The sequence below is a fragment of the Triplophysa dalaica genome, chromosome 5 (genome assembly GCF_015846415.1).
Source record: "Triplophysa dalaica isolate WHDGS20190420 chromosome 5, ASM1584641v1, whole genome shotgun sequence".
Taxonomy (NCBI): Eukaryota; Metazoa; Chordata; class Actinopteri; order Cypriniformes; family Nemacheilidae; genus Triplophysa; species Triplophysa dalaica.
The window spans coordinates 21693575-21715797 of NC_079546.1; the positions used below are offsets into that span (position 1 = coordinate 21693575).

At 38.2% G+C, this 22223-nt stretch overlaps 1 protein-coding gene across 1 annotated transcript; it reads left to right on the forward strand.

The window, feature by feature from the left end:
- The first annotated feature begins 1717 nt into the window (after positions 1 to 1717).
- On the forward strand, positions 1718 to 18079 carry LOC130420429 (secretory phospholipase A2 receptor-like). The gene is made up of 4 exons (XM_056747714.1): positions 1718 to 1754; positions 8090 to 8434; positions 17236 to 17469; positions 17712 to 18079. The coding sequence occupies exons 1-4, from the start codon at positions 1718 to 1720 to the stop codon at positions 18077 to 18079; spliced, it is 984 nt and encodes a 327-aa protein (XP_056603692.1).
- The last annotated feature ends 4144 nt before the right edge of the window (positions 18080 to 22223 follow it).

A 22223-nucleotide genomic window follows, 5' to 3' on the forward strand; every position in this document is an offset into this window, starting at 1 on the left:
ACGCAACGCAGAGTTATCAGTCGTGACAGCGGTCAGGAAGGACCGGTTACATGTGCTGGCCAGGAGTATAGTGGGAGAGGTAAAAAAAAGAATCAAAAGATCACCACCAAGGCCATCCTGATGAATCTTGATGAATCCTGATGAAGCTGGTGGCAACATCTCAAGGCAGACAGTTCAACGGACACTGCACACCGCTGGTTTCTCCGGACGCAGACCAAGGATGACACCACTTCTCCAGATAAGGCACACAAAAGCCCGCTTGGCCTTTGCAAATGCTCATCTGGACAAAGACTTCTGGTCTTCTATTTTATGGTCCGATGAAACAAACATTTAATTGTTTGGCCACAATGATGTAGCCTTCATTTGGTGTAAAAAAGGAGAATCCTTCAACCCTAAGAACACCATCCCCACTGTCAAACATGGTAGTGGCAACCTAATGTTTTGGGGGTGTTTTTCAGCCAGTGGACCAGGGAACCTAATCACAGTAAACGGCACCATGAAAAGAAGCAATACATCAGAATTCTCATGAAAAACATCAGGCTGTCTGCAGAGAAACTTGGCCTTGGGCACCAGTGGACATTTCAGCACGACGACGACCCAAAACACACAGCAAAAGTGGTGAAGAAATGGTTAGCAGACAAAAACATCAACGTTTTGCAGTGGCCCAGCCAGAGTCCTGACTTAAATCCAATTGAGAATCTGTGGAGGGAGCTGAAGATCAGGGTGATGTCAAGGAGACCCTCCAACCTGAAAGAGTTGGAGCTCATCGCTAAATATGAATGGGCAAAAATACCAGTGGAGACATGCAAAGCTGGTCAGCAATTATTGGAAGCGTTTGATAGCTGTATTAGTCAATAAAGGCATTTCTATCGATTATTGAGAAGGGTATGAATAATTTTGGACACGCCACTTTTTGTTCAAATGTAAATAAAAGCTGAGAAATATTTTTTTCCACAATGATGACTCTTGTACATCATCTTATTATCTTTTTGGAGAAGCCTGTGTCCTTTCCGGTAAAAAAAAAACTTGCTGGTTGAATAAAAGTAACTTTAAGTCTTTAAAGTTAAAGTTAAAACTTTAAGAATTTGCCAGGGGTATGAATAATTTCGGGCTGGACTGTATATATTTAGTAACACACCAATATCAACCTCTGCTGTGTCTCTTATTATCTTGTGTTCGCTGGCTGACACACATCACACATGCAAATAAGAGAACACACACCTTGTTTCTTCTCATTTGAGTGAACAATTATACAAATACAGACTATGTAAAGTATGAAAATTAGTCTTTCTACAGAAATAACCAAAAGATGGGAGGTGCTGAAGACCAGAAGTAATATAATGACACAGGAACACACAGAGAGAGAGAAAAAGTAGCAGCTTCAGGAGAGAAACACACAAGACATGAAGAGTAAGAACTATTTACATTCTCATTCTTATTAAAATCATTCTTTTGAATTGATTCTGTTTTTGTGAATTGATCTGAAAATAACTTTTAATGAAACTTTATCAAGAAACTAATTTAGATACAGTAGTGATAGAAATGTTGACTTATAACTTCATTGACTTTTATACATGACAGAAACTAAGCAAACTTTTATGTCATACTCACAGATTTATTTGATTTTAAAATTGCAAATGAATTTATGTTGAATGCCAAAATTGTGAACAAACCAAAGTTTAACATTTGAGGTTTTCAATGTGTTTCTTCCTCAGAAATGGCTCAGATTCTATATTTCAGTCTTCTTTTCATTGGTGAGTTTGTGTTTCTGGTTCTATGTTTGATTTAAATGTCAGGAGAATTGATGTTGTCACCACATCTCTAGGAATTAACTGTCCCATCAAAAGCTTTACATAACTCTTATTAAAGGCTTGCAACTGTCTTGCTTCTTGTAGTTCAATACTAGTACTAGCACAATATGTGTTACTGGTGATCTGTATATGCATGCAAGTCTATTATGCAGTTTATTATTTGATGCAAGATTAAAAGCAACAATAAAACATTTGGCTGAAGGCTATCTTTTAGTCTCAATGTATTTATTATTGTTAAGTTTGACAAAATGGAAAATTCTCTTAGCAAAATAATTGTTATTTATTATTATTAATTATTGTTATAATTAGTAATGAAAGATTTAAAAAGGAAAAAAAAAAAACTTAAAAATTAACATCATCCTCTCAAAACTATGAAGACGGCAGATTTTATTAACTTAGCTGCACATACATGCCAACAAAATAATAAAGTGGACATGTAAAATGGAATTTCCACACTTGGGTTATTATAGTGCTAAACGTTTCCCTGCACTGATTAAATGGAGATTAAATGTAGGCTAACACTCAGTGTTGGGTAAGTTACTCTGAAAAAGTAATTCATTACTAGTTACTCATTACATATTCAATAGTGTAATTAGATTACTGTCCAAATTACTCTGTCCAAAAAGTATTTAGTTACTCATTACTAATTACTTTCTATATCCTACATCAACCTTGATTAGTTAAGTGATTTAAGGATATACATGAAACGGCTTATTTAATTCATTCAAATAAATAATATTATTAACTGACCAAAGTATTACAAATGTGATAATTATACATTAAAGCACAGATTTTAAAGTAAGACTTTGAATTTTAATGTCAATAACAATATTGCACACGCATATATTTCACAAAGTATTTTGTTTAATTAGATCAAAAGTAACTGTAATTAAATTACAGAAAACATATGAGTAATCCCTTACTTTACTTTTTCAAGGGAAAAGTAATTAAATTACAGTAACTAATTACTTAGTAACTAGTTACACCCAACACTGCTAACACTAGACTTTTGCTAGCTAGCTTATTTCACTATGGACATTAAGCCAACAGGTTAATACCACTCAAAGACCATGGGTGTATAAAACACCTGAACAAGCTAATCAGCGTGTTTAGAACAGATGTGTTCAACTTAATGCCGCGCTGCGCAAATCTATCACTGCAGCTTTCCTGTAGCTCAGTGGTAAGAGCATTGCGTGTCGTTCCCTTTCGATCGTAGGGGATGAACACACCAATGTATAAATCTATGGGACATAGAACTTGGCAGGAAAGTGGATCTCGCGGGCCATAGCTGAGAACCACTGCTATCTAGCCACCTTTCTTGGTGAAATATTGGGTTACAGTTTAACACCCTTTCCTTTGTCTTTCCTCTCTCTCTTTTCTCTTTTACCTTTTTTGAAAACCGGATTTTGATTAGGGAACATTGTGGTCACTGTAGTTCTGGCGCATCTACTGACTGCAACTAAACACCGTCACTGAGAGAGCTAAGGCAGGACCAAACCATTTCATTCAGATACAGTGGGGTGGTTGGTTTACTTTTTGGTCAATGGGAATTTTTTACTTTTACTGGCAAAAACATATTGATTAGTAAGTGTATTATTATATAAATATATGTACTGAATGATGATGGTTTGATCATTTTATATTAGTTTTTACCTATTTTGGGGGCCCCTGTCAGTCATTGAAACTTGGAAGTGTCCTAACTTTTCCCCCCATACGGCGCCCCTGATGTCAAGGTTCTAGTTTATTAATGTAAAATGACTTCAGCAAAATAAAATAAAACATATTTTCTCGACACACTTATAAGACATCAACTGTCATCACACAAACCTCAATAATGGTGACAATCATCAAAATAACAAAGATAAACAGATTTACCGCAATGCATGCTGGGAATCATGAATGAGTTTGTACTATGATATTACCCAGAATGCATTTGTTGATTGACACTATTTTTGGTTCCATACACTGATTCTTGATGTCTGGTCAGTGATTTCTGAACACATGTTGTTATATATGTTGTTACAAACTTGATTTCTGAGCTAGGCTCCATTGACTACAATAAATCCCCCCACACTAAATGAACATGATAGTTAACAGCTGAATGAAGTTTCCCTTAATTGACACGACATAGATTCAGATGGTCCACCTTAGAGATAGTCACCATATTTAATATGAAACCATTATATTTCTAAAATATGACATTATAATATCATTTTGGACTGGCAGACCGGGGTGGTGGTCCCTCTTTTTAAGAAGGGGGACCGGAGGGTGTGCTCCAACTATCGGGGATCACACATCTCAGCCTCCCCGGGAAAGTCTATGGCAGGGTACTGGAGAGGATAATCCGGCCGATGGTAGAACCTCGGATTCAGGAGGAACAGTGTGGGTTTCGTCCCGGTCGTGGAACACTGGGCCAGCTCTATACCCTCTCCAGGGTGCTGGAGGGTTCATGGGAGTTTGCCCAACCAATCCACATGTGTTTTGTGGATTTGGAGAAGGCATTCGACTGTGTCCCTCGCGGCATCTTGTGGAGGGTGCTCCGGGAGTATGGGATTCGGGACCCTTTGCTAAGGGCCAACCGGTCCCTGTACGACCAGAGCAGGAACTTGGTTTGCATTGCCGGCAGTAAGTCAGACTTGTTTCCGGTGCATGTTGGACTCCAGCAGGGCTGCCCTTTGTCGCCGGTTCTGTTCATAATTTTTATGGACAGAATTTCTAGGCGCAGCCAGGGGCCGGAGGGCGTTGGGTTTGGGGACCACATGATTTCATCTCTGCTCTTAGCGGATGATGTCATCATGTTGGCCCCATCAGACCAGGACTTTCAGCATGCACTGGGACGGTTTGTAGCCGAGTGTGAAGCTCCAAATCTGAGGCCATGGTTCTCAGTCGGAAAAGGGTGGCTTGCACACTTCAGGTAGGTGGAGAGTTCCTGCCTCAAGTGGAGAATTTCAAGTATCTGGGGGTCTTGTTCACGAGTGAGGGAAGGATGGAACGGGAGATTGACAGACGGATCAGTGCAGCTTCTGCAGTAATGCGGTCGCTGTACCCGTCTGTCGTGGTAAAGAAGGAGCTGAGCCGCAAGGCGAAGCTCTCGATTTACCGGTCAATCTACGTTCCTACTCTCACCTACTGTCATGAGCTGTGGGTCATGACCGAAAGGACAAGATCCCGGATACAAGCGGCCGAAATGAGCTTTCTCCGCAGGGTGGCTGGGCGATCCCTTAGAGATAGGGTGAGAAGCTCGGACACTCGAGAGGAGCTCAGAGTAGATCCGCTGCTCCTCCACATCGAGAGGGGCCAGCTGAGGTGGCTCGGGCATCTTTTCCGGATGCCCCCTGGACGCCTTCCCGGGAAGGTTTTCCGGGTATGTCCCACCGGGAGGAGACCCCGGAGAAGACCAAGGACACGCTATGTCTCCCGGCTGGCCTGGGAACGCCTCGGTGTTCCCCCCGGGAGAGCTGGAGGAAGTGTCTAGGGAGAGGGAAGTCTGGGCATCCCTGCTTAGACTGCTGCCCCGGCGACCCGGCCCCGGATAAGCGGAAGAAAATGGATGGATGGATGGATGGACATTAAAATATCACTTATTGTTACTACTGTGAATCTACATACATTTATTTTGAGATCTTTCATGCTGTTAAAATCTTTACATTTTCAAAATGTTTATGATGTTTCTTAATATATTGTGATATTAACATATTTTAATGACAGCATTTTTATTGAACAAAAATTAATGATTTTATTCATTCAAATCAACAAAAAGTAGAATAAACTTTGCTAAAATGATTAATGTGAACAAGTAATTGCTTAAACATTATTAAAGCCATATTATTTTATTTTAAAGGAGTCATATGGGGCGAATACATGTTTTGTCTTTGGTCTGTAAAATTGCTAAAATTAAAGTGTTGTAACAAAAGTTGCATTCTATCTGAAAGTGAATGCAAACCCTGACCTGTCTGAAACACCTCGTGTAACAACACCCCCACAAATCAACGTCAGTTCGTGGTAGCATTTGACTAAAACGGCACCAATGTAAACGCAAGTAAGGTGGAGGTACTTGAATTCTTGTTGTATTGTCACCGCTGCAGCCATGTCGTGGAGATGCTGTGTGTTTCTTTGCAAAAAGAAGACTCTTTGTTTGCCCTGCCAAAAGATGAAATAACTAAAACGCACGGTACATTTAATTCACACTGTTCCAGAAAAGTACAATCCGAATGTTCAAGTTTGTGCAGCCCATTTAACCAACGATTGCTTCACGAACGTGGGAGAGAGATTAAGACCGGCTATGTGCGAAAGCTTCGGTTAAAAAATGGGGTTATTCCAACCATTAAAATTTCGCTGGCGCTTCAGATTTGCAGCCTGTAAGTATATTTTCATTGTAAAAGACTTTGTTACGGACTAACACGACTTTGTTGTGTGCAGACACACGCACAACATGAAAAAAATATATATAAACTCAATAATCAGTAATTATGTTCCAACTAAAGGCAACAAATGTTGTGTTTATTTTGGGTTTATTGTCCTTGTTGAGTCGTGACGAGATGTGGCGTAACACTGGTTGATCAAGAAGGGCCAAAGCGCTCGTGTTATTTATGATCTTACCATTCCCTGCTGTAATGCGAGCATGTTTCTATCTCACACAAACTCTGTATTATGTATATGGTTGTTTGTTTAGGTCTTTATAACGGCGTATATAAAAGGTAAAACAGTAAGCTATAGCTTTAAACTATTTAACATCATATTTATTTTATAAAACCTTGCCAATCCTTTACATCCTGCTCAAATCACGCTGGCAAAGTTGATGTATCGGCTTGATCATCTTAATTTTCCGTATCAGATTCAGGCTTGAAGGAAGTCACGATAACATTTTATCTCTCGTCAGTACAATTGCTTGGGAACATGATGGTCCGAATATGTGTCTTTGGTTTTTAACATTTTCCTTACACTCTTGCAGTATTCAACCAATCACTAGCACTGGTTAACTGGCCAATCATAGCACACCTCGCTTTTCAGAACGATGAGGTGTAAAAAATATCAGTGCGTTTCAGAGAGGCGGAGCTATAAGATACAAACATGCACGGTATGCGGGAAAATACAGCGTTTTTTAACCTTAAATCGTGTATACACATTACATTACATCTAAAACAAACCATAATATTTGCTTTTTCCATGTCATTTGACCCCTTTAAGTATTGCATCGATACTGTGCGGCTTTTACCCCAATCCTCATACATTTATACGATTTTTTCACAATTAACCATTTAGGATTTATTTTCAAACAAAATCTGTTGGTCAATAAATCCTAATGCAAACATATATGTTTTTTCTTCAATCATACAATATGTTTGTAGTGAAAAGCACATTTCTTCTGAAGGTGCGCCTTTAGGCTCGTTGTACCCTACAACACAGGTAAATCAAAAAAAAAAAAAATTATGCAGATAAAAATGACTCGTCTTAAAGCTTAACATGTACTGTAACAAAACATTCAACAACCAGAGTAAAGTTGATCGGCTTTTACTTTTCTCCATAAGGCTTCCCGAGGCTGGCGGTCCACAGAGAGCGGAAATTTGTTACAAAGTTAGCAAAAACAAAGTCCCCTGTTGAGAAAGAACACATGATTGTGTAGTTCCCTTTCTGTCGGTCTCTCTCAGTTGTGCTTTATTGCTCAGTCTATCTCTGTTAAACTTCGTCGAAACAGATTCAATAGGTGTTGTTAAAAACATTGTCTCCTGAGGTTATTATGAACCTTGAGATGGAGACCATTGGAGACTCATATCAGCATAAGATACAATACAACGCCCAACAAGTTTAAACAATATTGAAAATAAGGAGGAAATGTAACAAATAATAAGAATAAAAGAGAATAATAAAATAAATGAATGACTACATATGATAAATAAATACATGATAAATGGGTAATGTAATAAATTAGATAAATGAAATAGAATAATCAAATTACATAAATCAAAAAACAACTGTATGTTTCTCTCCGATCTATCAGGACAAGCATTTCGACATTTAACAAACAAGGGCTTTGAAATCTCACTGCATGATATTGCCTTGTTTTTCTTGCTTTCTCGGTGCAAGTCTGATGTATTTTAAAATGTGATTTGATTCTGAGTTGCCGACTCGAGCGATTATCTCTAACAGGCAAAAATATGTCAGAATCTGCTTCTTCAATACAAACGTTGTGTCAGTAAATGATGATTGTGTGGTGTCAGCCCACTCCTGCTTAGATCAGCTCTGAGTGAATGTGTTTGAATAAAAACTCTCTCTTTCAGCTCTCTGTTCATTATCTGAATGCTCTCAGCGCCGCTATCACCATATAAACATTGAGAAGAACTGGACTGAAGCTCAGAGATACTGCAGAGAGAACTACACAGATCTGGCCACAGTCAACAACATCAATGACATGAACGAGCTGATGAAGACTGTGAATAACAATCAGAAGGTCTGGATTGGACTGAAGAGAACAGATGAATGGAAGTGGTCTCTGGGTGATCCTGTGAAATATCTGAACTGGGAAACTGAATCATCAACTGACACAAATAATTGTGCTGTTATGAGAAATGGAAAATGGCGTCAGCAGAAGTGTAAAGATAAGCTAGGATACATCTGCTACAATGGTGAGTGACAGCAAACCTTCACGTCACAAAACATGATCATAAAACAACAATAATAAACATCACAGTTAAGACACGACACATGTGGGTCAGATGAACAGGGTTAGATACCTCAGATTAAAGCAAATCTGCACAAACAGTCAATGTAACACAGTAGCATCACTATATCTAACTTACCTCTCCTCTCTGACTAACTTCTCATCTCAAACTTTAGATGCATCAAAGGATTTAATTATCTGTCAATCACAGACTTTAATTCTCAGCTGTGGTAAGTTTGTATGCTGTCCAATGATTTAAAGGTCACATAACATGATGAGAAAATACAAAAAATTAAACACAATCGCATGTCATGTGTCTTTTTATCAACAGATGAGGGAACTATTCAAATCCTTTCAGCCAATTACGGGCGTACAGACGCTCAGACCTGCTCTACTGGAAGACCACATGGACAGCTCTTAAAAGATTGGTGCAGTGAGAATACATCCCTAACAGTGGCCACTCTGTAAGAACAGTAAACATTATTAAAGAGCTGTCAGATATTATCAGATAACTTTTTATATATTTTTGCTGTTCTTTGTATTTATAAACACAGATGTGATGGAAAAACAAGTTGTTTTTTGGTTGTGAGCGATGATGTCTTCACTGATCCTTGTAAAGGAAATTACAAATACCTGAAAGTGTCTTATGAGTGTGTTACAGCACCACCAAGTGAGTTTTACACCCAACTGACACCTAACTCTTATAAAATATACAGCAGTAAAGTTGAAGTGTATTTTAAGATTTATTTATTTATTTATTAAGTAAGTACATAATTATAGTAGTACACCTGATAGTTGTGTACCTGTAAGTGTACTCTTTTAATACTGTTTGTGACTAAACTGGCCCTCTACACTGATACTTGATATCTGTGTTTGTCTCATTCACTTTTAAGGTAATCGCTTCATATCTTTTTAAGTGAGTTCTATAATTTATGACACCATGTTTTAAAATGTTAGCCAAAATAAAAAAAAAATTCTTTGATGTTACAGTCAACATCAAACATTCAAAGAGTATTTAGTTTGATCACATAAAAGATAGATACAGCTGTCAGATTGTTTTCCCGAAAATATACAGCCGTGGGGGGGGGGGTGGTGCCTGAACTAAAACACATTGGCAACAAAACACAGACATCAGTTTCACTCACCGCACTCGGTTCCTGTCCAGCATCTTTTAGCGCTGGGACGGCTCCATAATCTGATTCAAACGATCTCCAAATACAGCGTTATATACACAGTTTATATAACATTCATCACCCAAATGTAGTGAATAAACAAACAACTGAACTTCACCAACATATGCTCTCCCTTCTGCACACAAGTGAAATGGACGTCTGCACGTGCTCCTTCTCCTGCTCTCCTGTGGCTGTGCCCGTGCTTTTCCGGGAGAATTGTCCGATAAGGGACTAAGAAAAGTTTTTATGAAATGTCCGAAACCTGCACGATCGCTGCAGGAGTGTATTGAGCACAGAAATACTTATACGCCCAAATCGTTTTTAGACAAGTTGACCATGTTAAGCATGAGAAAACAACACATTTAACATTGTAAGGAAGTTAGAATGCATGAAACATCGTTGCAGGGACGCTTTAAGCATCTAATCCGTTAACATGGGCAGGTAAAACATATTCACCGCATACAAAAACAGAGATTGTGTTAAACAGACGGTACCATCGCTGACAAGCCTGGTCATCATATGCAAATCATCTCAGATTACATCGAGGCACAGTTTCAAATAGGTGCAACCCAGCCAGCGAAGACACATGGGTCCAGATGGGTTTGATGTGGCCTGTCTTCTGAACCTCATCTGGTTTTATCCGCGGGTTACATGTAGGCCCCACATCGGTTAGCCCAGATTAAATGAACAATGCTTAGTTTGCACACTACAGGTTTTGCAAAATATGACACTGAATGTTGTAGATAATGAGATAATGAAGTGTTAACCAACAGAATCACTGATGAACACAGAAACAACAACAACAGAAATAAATAAATAAAACACAAAAACAACTGATCTGACAACTGACTTCACCCGCAATCCCACAAAACCATTAACATCTCTACTCATTTATATTAATAAGAATAAAGAGAGTTTTTTCTGTTAATGTTTTATTGAAAATAACAGGTTTGATGTCATGATTATGGTGATCAGTGTTTGTTTTAGTCGGCTGGTTTGACTCTGACCTTGAATGTTTCTCTCTGACGTCTGTAGCTCATATTCTTTTGGCATTAAAGTCCTGAGAGAATATGATCCGATGCTTTCGGCCGTTTCGTGCAAATTTCACAATTCTTATGTTGTGGTGAGTTTACTTAACTTATGGAAGGCTTTTATGTGAGAGTGAATCTTTACTATTTTGATTTATTATCGTAGATGAGAGCCAACACAACTTCAATCAGAATATTTCAGTTATAAAAACTTTGATCACTTTCAACTCCTGCAAGGAAAATCACTCACAGATATCAAGATTCATGAAATTAATCTAAACAATGATATCATGTTTCATGCTGAGAAGCATGAATCCCAGAATGCATGTCACCATTGTCCGGTTCATACGTGGATTGTTGATGTCTGTGTGTGGATTTCAATGCATTTTTTCTACTTTCTCTAATGAAGCTGTGCTGTTCTTCCAAGTTATTTGAATTTCTGATATAAAAGTCACTCACAGGATCAATAACCTAACACATACAATGACTGTACACTTATTATGTAGTCAACAAAATAAATATAATTTTTAATTTTCATAAAAAAGTCAAATACAGCAGTCCAAGAGAAACTAACATTCAAAAAAATTAGAGTCAAACCACCCGACTAAAACAAACACTGATCACCATAATGGTGACACCAAACCACTTATTTTCAGTAAAACATTAACAGAAAAAACTCTCTTTATTCTTAATAATATAAATAAGTAAAGATGCTGATGGTGTTTGTGGGATTGTGGCTGAAGTCAGTTGTAGTTGTTGTTTTATTTCTTTCTGTTCTTGTTGTTTCTGTGTTTATCAGTGATTCTGCTTGTTATCATTTCATTATCTAAACTAAAACATTCAGTGTCACATTTATCAGTCTGTAGTATTCACACCAAGCAGTGTTCATTTCATCTGGGCTAACCCATGTGGGGCCTAAATGGAACCCGCCAACAAAACCAGCTGAGGCCCAGAAGACAGACCACATCAAACCCATCACGACCCCATGTGTCTTTGCTGGCTGGGAATCTTTATAAAACAACTGTCAATACTTGGTTTTATACTACTCAACTAAACTTTATTTATATAGCGCTTTTTAAAAAAAAATTGTCAAGTTGCCGCGTCCTTTATCAAGCTCTATCATCTCACTCTTGTCAGGTCACCGCTTCCAATTCTCAGCTCTGCCATCAGGTCTGGGCATGAGCTGCATCCTGCGGAAACCTTTGAACAAAGAGACAAGACTGGTTGAGAGTAGAGTACTGCTCTGCACTGTTTGATGCAACAAGTACATCACTTGTTGTTAGATGTGTTCCTGGTTCCGGTTGATCTAAATAATGCAGCCTAAATCCTCTGAGGATTAATATTATGGAAGTGTAGTGTATGCAAGATTGAAAAGATGCGTCTTTAGTCTAGATTTAAACTGACAGAGTGTGTCTGCCTCCCGGACAGTGCATGGAAGAATATTCCAAAGTTTAGGCGCTAGATAAGAAAAGGATCTACCACCTGCACTTGATTTTGAAATTCTAGGTATTACCAACTGACAGGATGCCTGAGAGCGTATTGAGAACTGTAATACAATAGAAGTTCATTCAAATACTGTGGCGCTAGACCATTTAGGGCTTTATAGGTAATAAGCAAGATCTTGAAGTTAATGCGATGCTTTATAGGTAAGCAGTGCAAGGTTGACAGAACCGGGGTTATATGCTCATTCTTTTTTGTACGTGTAAGAACTCGAGCTGCCGCGTTTTGAACCAGTTGCAGTTTTTGTAATAGGCCTGCAGGGCAACCACCTAAAAGTGCATTACAGTAATCTAGTCTTGATGTGATGAATGCATGAATTAATTTCTCTGCATCTGACAGTGACAGCATATGACGTAGTTTAGATATATTCTTAAGATGGAAAAATGCAATTTTACAGGTGTTGGCGACATGGCTCTCAAATGACAGAGTACTATCGAATACCGCGCCAAGATTCTTAGTTGACGACGAGGATTTTATGGAGCATCCGTCAATAGTTAAGCAGTATTCTTGGTAGTTACGTATGGCGGTTTTCGGTCCAGTAAGTATCACTTCTGTTTTGTCCGAGTTCATTAGTAAAAAAATGTTACTCATCCAGTTTTTTAAATCAACTATGCATTCCTTTATTCGATGGAACTGCTGGGTTTCATGAGGCTTCGAGGAAATATAAAGTTGAGTATCATCAGCATAACAGTGAAAGCTAATTCCATGTTGCTTTATTGTATCTCCTAGAGGTATCATGTATAATGCGAAGAGCAGAGGCCCTAACACTGAGCACTGTGGTACACCGTACTGGACTTGCGATTTGCAGGATACCTATGTTTGTACCCAATACCATAGTTTATTGCTACAAATTGAAAACGGTCGGATAAATAAGACTTAAACCATTTCTATGTAGGAGTATGCTGTGGTCAAAGGTGTCAAAGGCAGCACTAAGGTCTAGCAGCACCAATAACGAAATACAGCCACGGTCAGACGCTAAAAGCATATAATTTGTAACTCTGATCAAAGCAGTCTCTGTACTGTGATATGCGCGAAATCCAGACTGAAATTCTTCATTAATGTTATTCCTTTGGTAATTCCCTTAGTTCTCTTGGGTCGAGTTTGGGTTTTTTGACAAGGGGCCTTAAAACAGCCACCTTAAATGCTTTAGGCATATGTCCTAATGTCAGAGATGAGTTAATAATACTAAGAAGAGGATCTTTAATTCATTTAATTTATACTAAACTTCTTCGATATCAAATGGCAACAATGAAAAGGTGGCTTTGGATGTAGGCCGATAGCGTTTAAAGGGATAGTTCACGAAAAATCTGTCATGAATACTAATCCTCAAATTGTTCCAAATCTTTATAAATGTTATTTTTTTAATAAAGATATTTGGAAAAAAAAATTCTTGGGCACCATAATAGAAATAATTACTGCATCATTTTTAATGGTAGTCAATGGTGCCTCAGAACTATCGGTTGCTAACATTCTTCTAAACATCTTTCTTTATGTTCAACCGAACAAAGACATTTGCACAGGTTTGGAACAACTTGAGGATGATTAAATGATGACAGAATTTAAATTTTTGGGTGAACTATCTATTTGCACTTATGTGCAACAGGATGTTTTTGTGACCAAATGAACAGAACTTTCAGCACAACCGATTATCCAGATACCCCACCTCAGACCCCAACACTACGATTAGGCTTTTCTCTTTCTTTGCTAAACTATTATATGTTAAACACACACAATTAAATATCCCAGGCCAGATACAACAAAGTCAGAGGACTACATGATGTCAAAGGTGAAGAGCCCAACTAAAGAAAAACTCAGTACAACAATGATGACTTAAAATAAAACATATCTACATCCAAATCTCTGTTAATTCAGAAACATCAGTAAAAGTGGTGTCTGTAACAAGGGAATAGTGTTTAGTAGAGCAACTTATAATTACAAATGTTCTAAATGACAGAAACATTTACTTTTTTTTTAGATCAAACTTTTGTTGTCATGTTCCTATCTTTCCTTCATCTCAATTCCAGAGTGAGGAGTTGTAAAGCTGTTTGCAGTCTCTTTGCACGTTTTTAAAGTTTTAAAGGCTTGAATATAAGAAAGTGATGATGTCACAAGGTGATAGACGGGTAGGAACTATTAGGCCGGGAAATGTTTCCATCAGGGGCCAGTTATGGTGAAACACCGAGCTGGTTCCCGGTTTTCCCCCTTGTTTTGTGTCCAGGGTTAGGTAGCGCCAGTAGCGCCAGCTGTGCGAGAGGAGGGAAGTTAGCAGTGATTGGGACACGTATCTATGATGTGGATTATAAAATGGGTATCCTAGAGTGAAGAGGCAGGGGGGGAGCAGCGGCAGGGGAACGGAGCAGCGGCAGGGGAACGGAGCAGCGGCAGGGGAACGGAGCAGCGGCAGGGGAACGGAGCAGCGGCAGGGGAACGGAGCAGCGGCAGGGGAACGGGGCAGCGGCAGGGGTACGGGGCAGCGGCAGGGGTACGGAGCAGCGGAGCAGCGGCAGGGGTAAAGAGCGGGAAGGATGAACATGGCGCAAGGCGGAACTTCATGCTCGGCGTCTCGGGGAACTGGATGGAGGAATCTATGAAGTGAAAGCGAAAGGGATTGAAGAGTGGCTGAGTCTCCATATCATCTATGCAGCAGAAACCCCCTACAGTGTTGGATATACAGACCTATTAAAGGGAGGGGACGCCCGCTGGGACCTCGAATGGGAGCCTTATTCACTGAGTTTTGCTAAGACTGCAGTGCTTCGTGTGAAGTGAATACATGTGACTCTTTGAAGTGTTTTACTGCCTGCACAAGTGAGGGTGTGTAATTCTGCTTCCACCCGTTGGCCTAGTAGGCAGAGCTTCTCTTACCACATTATGTTCCATTGTCTGCCGCTACCTGTTCTGAAGGAAAGCCGCTGGAAGCCGCTGTTTGTTCTGAAGGGAAGCCGCCGTGAGTAGATCTCTTACTACTCTTACTTTGTTCTAATGAATGCCGCTGCCTGTTCTGAAGGAAAGCCGCTGGACGCCGCTGTGAGAAAGTCTCTTGCCACATTCAGTTCCATTGTCTGCCGCTGTCTGCTCTGAAGGGAAGCCGCTGTGAGTAGATCTTTTACCACGATCTGTTTTATTGTATGCCGCTGCCTGTTCTGAAGGAAAGCCGCTGGACGCTGCTGTGAGAAAGTCTCTTGCCACATTCAGTTCCATTGTCTGCCACTGTCTTCTCTGAAGGGAAGCCGCTGTGAGTAGATCTCGTACCACAGTCTGTTCCATTGTATGCCGCTGCCTGTTCTGAAGGAAGACCTCTGGAAGCCGCTGCGAGAAAGCCGCCGGAAGCCGCTGGAAGCCGCTGTGAGTAGATCTCTTACCACCTTCTGTTCCATGGTCTGCCGCTGCCTGCTTTGAAGAGAAGCCACTGGGTGCAGATCCTTTACCACCATCTGTTCGATCCCTTACCGTCGTCTGTTTCGAGGAAGACCTATCGAGGGACCCCTCACTCGTTATCACATAAGAGTCTACTTACCAGTTCCTTTCCGAAGGGGAACGATTGGGCCGACCCTCCGTTCTGTTACCCGCTGGGTTGTGACTGTTGCACCAATAGCTCCCACCGCTGCTGGACAGGGGAGAAAAGAGTTGGAACTCTTCCACTACGTATTTTAGCCATTAGGATTTTAATTCAATAAAACTGAACTTTTACTACTTACCTTGTTGTCCGTCTGTGGTGTCTCTGTGTAACTCCTCGGGGTGGTACATTCAAGAGGGGCTCGTCTCGGCCTGTGACAATAATATGAACTAATGATTTTTAGCCAGAAGTGGGACTAAGTCATTGTTTCCAAGTCTCAAGTATTTGCATTCAAGTCTCAAGTCCCAATCAAGTACCAAGTAAGGAGAGGCGAGTTCAAGTCAAGTTTCAAGTCTTGAATGTTAATAGAATTGAATCAATATCACCATTATTGTGATCATTGTTTGCTTTAGTTGCACCCTTGACTCTTTTACTTTAGTGTTAATTTTGGTGTCTTCTGAATGTGGTAATGTATTAAACTGCAATTGTTGGGGCAAAGGATGCTGAGGCAGAAGCTTTAGGAGTAGTTCACTTCATAATAGGTTGCTATTGACTATTCATAGTAGGAATAAAAGTTATCATTGAAAGTCAATAGGGACCCATTTTGTGGTAAACTACACCTCTATTGCTGATTTACGATGTACTCATTATGAGGGTATCACAGAAAAAAACAATGCAAAGACTTGAGACGTACTTGTGACTTGAAAACATCTACTTGGTCCCACCTCTGTTTTTAGCAAACATTACAAATGGAAACTTGACTTGCCACCTCAAAGTTGTTAGTAAATTAAACTAAACCAATTTAGTTTCAACCTGTGTGTAAACAAAAGCCTTTTAGTGCAACAGGTTACACTCCATTTCCTATACTGTTTTTGTTTTACACAAATTTAAGACCAGCATCTCTCCTCCAAATAAAGGCATGTCCAAAAGATTTCTTTTCCACTTGATGTTGAAAAGACGTCCCCTGTGGAGCCAGAATTAACGTGTTACAATGTCTTTTTATGACGTCTTCTGAACGTGTGCTATTGTTGTCCAGGTGATCTCTATAATTTTATGTGAATAATATCACTATTGCACCTGCGATTATTGTTGAAATAAGTACTCCCAACTTATTAGTGATATATATAAGAGTCAAGACCAAAACTAAAGCAAACACCAATCACAATTATTGTGGATTAATAAATTTCAACGTTAATTGCAACGTTGCCAAAGGGATGTTAGTCCAAACAATTATAGAGATCACCTGGACGACAATAGCACACTTTCAGAAAACATCATAAAAAGACGTAAAAACTTTCATTCAACGTCATCAACAATGTAGAAAAGACGCCTTTTGGACTTGCCTTTGTTTGCTGGGTCAACTCTCATATTCATTAATGTTTGTTTTGGCACCCTCAGATTCATAAATGAAGCACTGCTCAAAACTTTCAAAAGAAAAGAGTTTCTGAAGATTCATGTCTGAACTGTAAGTGAATGAACATCATGAGACTTGAATCTTTATTTTCTTCAACAGACAGCAGTAAATCATACATCATTGATCCTTCTACTGAAACATGGAGAGAAGCTCAGAGTTTCTGCAGACAGTATCATACTGATCTGATCAGTGTGAGGAACCAGACTGACAATCAACTGATCCACAACATCATTAATGATCCTCAGACATCTGTCTGGATTGGTCTGTTCAGTGACTCGTTGGAGTGGGAGTGGTCAGATAAAACTGACTCCGCCTTCAGATACTGGAGGTCTGGTCAACCTGATAATAATGCTGATTCTGAAGATTGTACAGAGGTCAGAATGAATGATCAGGGTGAATGGAATGGTGCACGCTGCAGTGACTCTAACACTTTTTTGTGTCATGAAGGTGAGTTAATAAAAGTCAATGTGTGTGTTTGACGACAGAAGTTTCTTCATGATGAACTGATCTCAGTTCAGTCTCAGTGTTTGTGTTTTGTTGTCATGTTCAGTTGTTTTTGTTTATTGTGTGTTCAGATGAGCTGATATTGATCCAGAAGAATCTGAGCTGGACTGAAGCTGTGAGATACTGCAGAGAGAATCATGTGGATCTGGTTTCAGTGGATTCAGAGAAGATTCAGCTCATGGTGACTGAAGTTCTTCATCAGGCCTCGACTGCTGAGGTGTGGCTGGGGTTACGTCACTCCTGCTCTGTGGGGATCTGGTTCTGGGTGAATGGAGAGATTGTGTGTTATGATCATTGGGCTCCGGGGAATGAAACAGCAGTGGACGACTGTGAGCGTGAAGTGAGATCTGGAGCGGTTCAGTCTGGAGGAGATCATCTCTGGATCATTCTTCCTGAATCTCACAAACTCAACTTCATCTGTACAAGGAAAGAGAAATAAATAATTTTTTGTTCCTTTGTTAATTTTCTGGTTTTCATTTTTTGTTTTGTTGCTTAGCAATAGGGAGCATCTAAGGGCACCTCTTAACTCAAGAGCTTAACTAAAGCAAACACTGATGACAATGGTGGTTCAATGTTTTTTTCAAATGTTTTTAATTAATTTAATTTAATTTCTGGCGCAAATGTGATATTAATTCAATGCCTTTAAAATTGACAAATTTTAAAAAAACAATGTCTAGCAATAATTAAATGATTTCTTGCTGTTAGGGGACACCTTTGTTTTTTTCATATGTGATTTGTAAATAAGTTCATAATAGAGTTAAAGCGGCACTCGCAGCATCCACACACGGGCTTATAGCAGCCGGATCTTCTTCGATCTTCTTTCATGTACTTAATAATAGATTTAAGTTCATTTTAACTCTTACGGACTGACGCTTTAAATTACATTTATTTTGATAACAATAATTATTATTTTGATCCCTATAATTTAAGGGAATTATTAACAGATGATAGTGATGTGTGTTTGTTTAGTGCTTTAGCTCTTCCATAATGAAAATGAAATGTAAATATTAAATGTGGTGAAGGTTGACTTTCATTCTGTATGTTGGCTTCTTGTAAAATAGAGACAGATTTATGAAATGAATTGTTGGGAGCCCAGATACTGACTATCTGAATAAATGCAGAAAACTAGACTGAAATTAATTGAAATCATTTGTTTTTATAGACATTTACAACTGCAGGAATGAGCAGATCACTCAGTGATGTGGTCTCAATTAAACAAGTGGTTGATCCCAAGTGGCCAAAAAGACAAAACTCAAAAGTCAGACTGTAACTTTTTACCATCATTATAAAGAAATTATAAATCTAAAATCTTTAAAATGTAATTGTTTTTTTAATCTGGCTTTTTTTAAGTTTTTTGAACACTTTAAAAAAGTTATTTAATGTCTATTATGACTAATAATGTTTATTATTATTTAATGATTACATTGAATTATATATATTTTTAGTCGATTATATCCACTATGGTATTCACTGCTCACCAGTTATTCTACACTAAATTATGAAATAATAAATAAACAATTTCCAGCCCACAGATTAAGTAATAAGATGTACTTGTGTGAACATATCTGAGAATACAGCTGCATACATTACAATTGCACTGCAATCTCTAACTGACAAGTTATTTTAAAAGATTGAGTAATCTTAACTTAATGACAGTCTGTTACATCTCAAAAGATGAATTTTAATGTAAGTATTAGTGAATGATGAGACAGTGCAGTTACACAGTTCAGCCTGCAGGTGGAGTTCATTTGAATACTGGTGTCATGAAAACATTGTGAGTGTTTCTTGTCTCTATCATTGTTTTAATACTTGACTGTAGAAACACAGTCAGTTACATTTGATCAATTTAGACAAGACAAGACTTATTAGACTAATATTCATGACCATAAACAAAATGTTCAATGCACTTAGTGGAAATGTATTTATGGAGCATGTTTATCATAATTGAGGAAAGAATGAATATGGTTGAACAGACAAGACTTAAAGGAATACTTCACCTGAAAATGTCTTTTGATCCTTCTATGAATTTAGCTGTTTTTCTCATCTGTTTAGCTGTACATTTAGTGAATGAGCACTGTGCTATGTCCGAACTGACTGCACTTTATTTCATGTAAATGTTTTCATTGATAAATGTTTAAATTCACATTAAATGCTTATTTTAATAATTTTTTGTAAAGCACTTTGAGATATTATTGTGTATGAAATGTGCTATGAATAGACTTCCCTTGCCAATGAGAGTCAATGGTGACACAAAACAGATTACAAACTGTCATTAAAATATCTTAATTTGTGTTGTACAAAGAAATGTTTACAGATTTATAACAACTAGAGGGTGAGCAAATGATGACAAGATTTTCATGACCTCATCTTCAGAGAGGAAGAAGCCCTTTGATGGGAAATAACGCACCTGTCACTCAAAAGATTATTCTTAAGGATTAGTAAATATTACCCACTCGAATCAGTTATATTTTACTACATATACTAGGTAGCAAAGTAAACTACATGCAAACTTCCTGAACCTACCTTCATTTCTATTAATGTGTCATGACTCATATCTGATAAATTTAGGTACTCTTTACTTAAAAACATAGAATTAAGTCTGTCACGGTTAAGTAGGCTGAAGAACCCAAATGCAGGCAGCGGTACGGGGTAACACAAAAGACTTTAATAAGTGTAAACAAAAACCCACGATGGGGTTCCGATTTAGTGTGAGGCACTGATGAATGAGTGTAGCATTGTGGTTGGTTGTGTTTGTAAAAGGAAACCAATATACTTCTTGTAAGATTTTTGTGTTACATCGTGAATTGTGTGTTGTGTTTTGCAAAAAGTGAAGGTGAAAACTGAGTCAAAGGTCGAGAATTGGTGTATGGTTTTGATTTATTTTGTGTGTGGTTCTGGTGTTTGAGTGACATGTTTCAGAAATTGTGTGACAAGTAAACATTTTGTGTGTAGGCAGTTGAAAAAAACTGTATTACAGAAATCGGTGTTTGTACTGTTGTACAGCAGGTGGCGCTGTTACACACCTTTGGATAATGTACAGAATCTCTGAACCTAGGACGTATATATCTTATCAGTTTTTTTATCATTGTTTTGAGTCTAATCTGGGTGGAGTCTTGGACAAAAAATATGAATTATAATCAAAGTGATGCATTTTTGAAGAAACCTGCCAACAACCAAGGTGTGATAATGTGATCAACTGAAGATAGAAGAATTTAGTTTATTTTGCTTAAAAGCAGAGACTCTTCTTTCCTTCGATATAGTGATTGACTGTATATTTCTTACAGAAAATTTAAAGTTTGGTGAAAATGTTAAAAAACGCTGGCGCTGGCTGACAATTAAAAAAAAAAAGTCTGAAGGGGAAAAAGTTAATTCTTCTAGTGGTGACACTTCTTGCGAGATTAACTTGACTGATGTCTAAATACTTCTGTTGGCCTGGGTTGTATTCCAGAAAGCTGGTTATGTGACATACCCGAGTTAGTTTAAGGGTTAGTTATCTGATAACTTCAACTTTCAGTTCCCAAAACAAAGATAACTTTCAGGTTATGTAAGTAACCATAGCAACATACCTGCTCCAAAGCATCTTATGTACAGGGTTACTTCATTTAAAGGAAATGTTTCTAAGCTTTACAATAATATTTGATGCATTTGGTCAAAGATAGTTGTGTCTAATGGTTAGAGAGCCAGATTTAAAACTCAAAGGTTGTAAGTTTGATTCTCAGGCTGGCCTGTTTCCAAGGTTTTACTAAAGATGACTTTCAATGGGATCAGCATGAAGTATTGTTCACATATTTAAATTCTTAATATAATTTTAAATTAATTTACATAAAAAACTGTTTAGTATTGAAAGAACTTTCTCCAGATTACAGCTAGTCTTTCAGGATCGGCCGTTTCCACATCTTTTAACATTTGGAAAGCCATGACCTTTAAGCAAAGAAAGTCAAAAGAAAACAAACAAAACATATATATTTTATATGTAAAAGGGATATTTAAAGGCTAAATGATGATTATGTATATAGGACTGGACCTAACATTTTAAACCTCATCCTTCAGATCTTCATCCTCTGCTGCAAATGATTCATCATACATTGTGAATATGGTCAATGTAGTTTCTGGAATTAAAAGAGTCTCAATTAATATGACTACATCAGCAGTACAAAGTCAGTTTTCAGAAAACTAAATAAAGATTTAATACTGTCTTCAAAATGACCAATGTGGTCAAATACAGACAGACACGTTAAAATAACAGACAAACATCTCAACAAATCTACAGCGTTTAAAGTTTAATAAACATATAACCTATAAATAATTTAATTTTATGAATTTTATCCCACACTTAATACATTGAAGCAGATTAAAGTCTTCTGTGAAGAAAACTCAGATTTCTAAAGTTGTCTTACAGTCAAAAACTTTAAGCTTCCCGTCCGTTTCCATGGTGACTGGTGAGATCTGTGATCCATTGACGGTGTCTTCATGTTGTTTCTGTGAGCGTGTTAACTCTGAGTATCTTTAGGGAGATTAAATAAACTCTTCTCAGGTGTTTTGAACAGACAGACCCGAGTAAACAAGTTTGTGTTTATCAACTG

What these genes read in the sequence shown, in the direction of transcription:
- LOC130420429 (XM_056747714.1), top strand. Translation starts at nt 1,718, where the DNA reads ATGGCTCAGATTCTATATTTCAGTCTTCTTTTCATTG. An exon ending in TTTCAGTCTTCTTTTCATTG is followed by an intron (nt 1,755 to 8,089) that starts GTGAGTTTGTGT and finishes TCTCTCTTTCAG; the next exon opens with CTCTCTGTTCATTATCTGAA. An exon ending in AGGATACATCTGCTACAATG is followed by an intron (nt 8,435 to 17,235) that starts GTGAGTGACAGC and finishes TTTCTTCAACAG; the next exon opens with ACAGCAGTAAATCATACATC.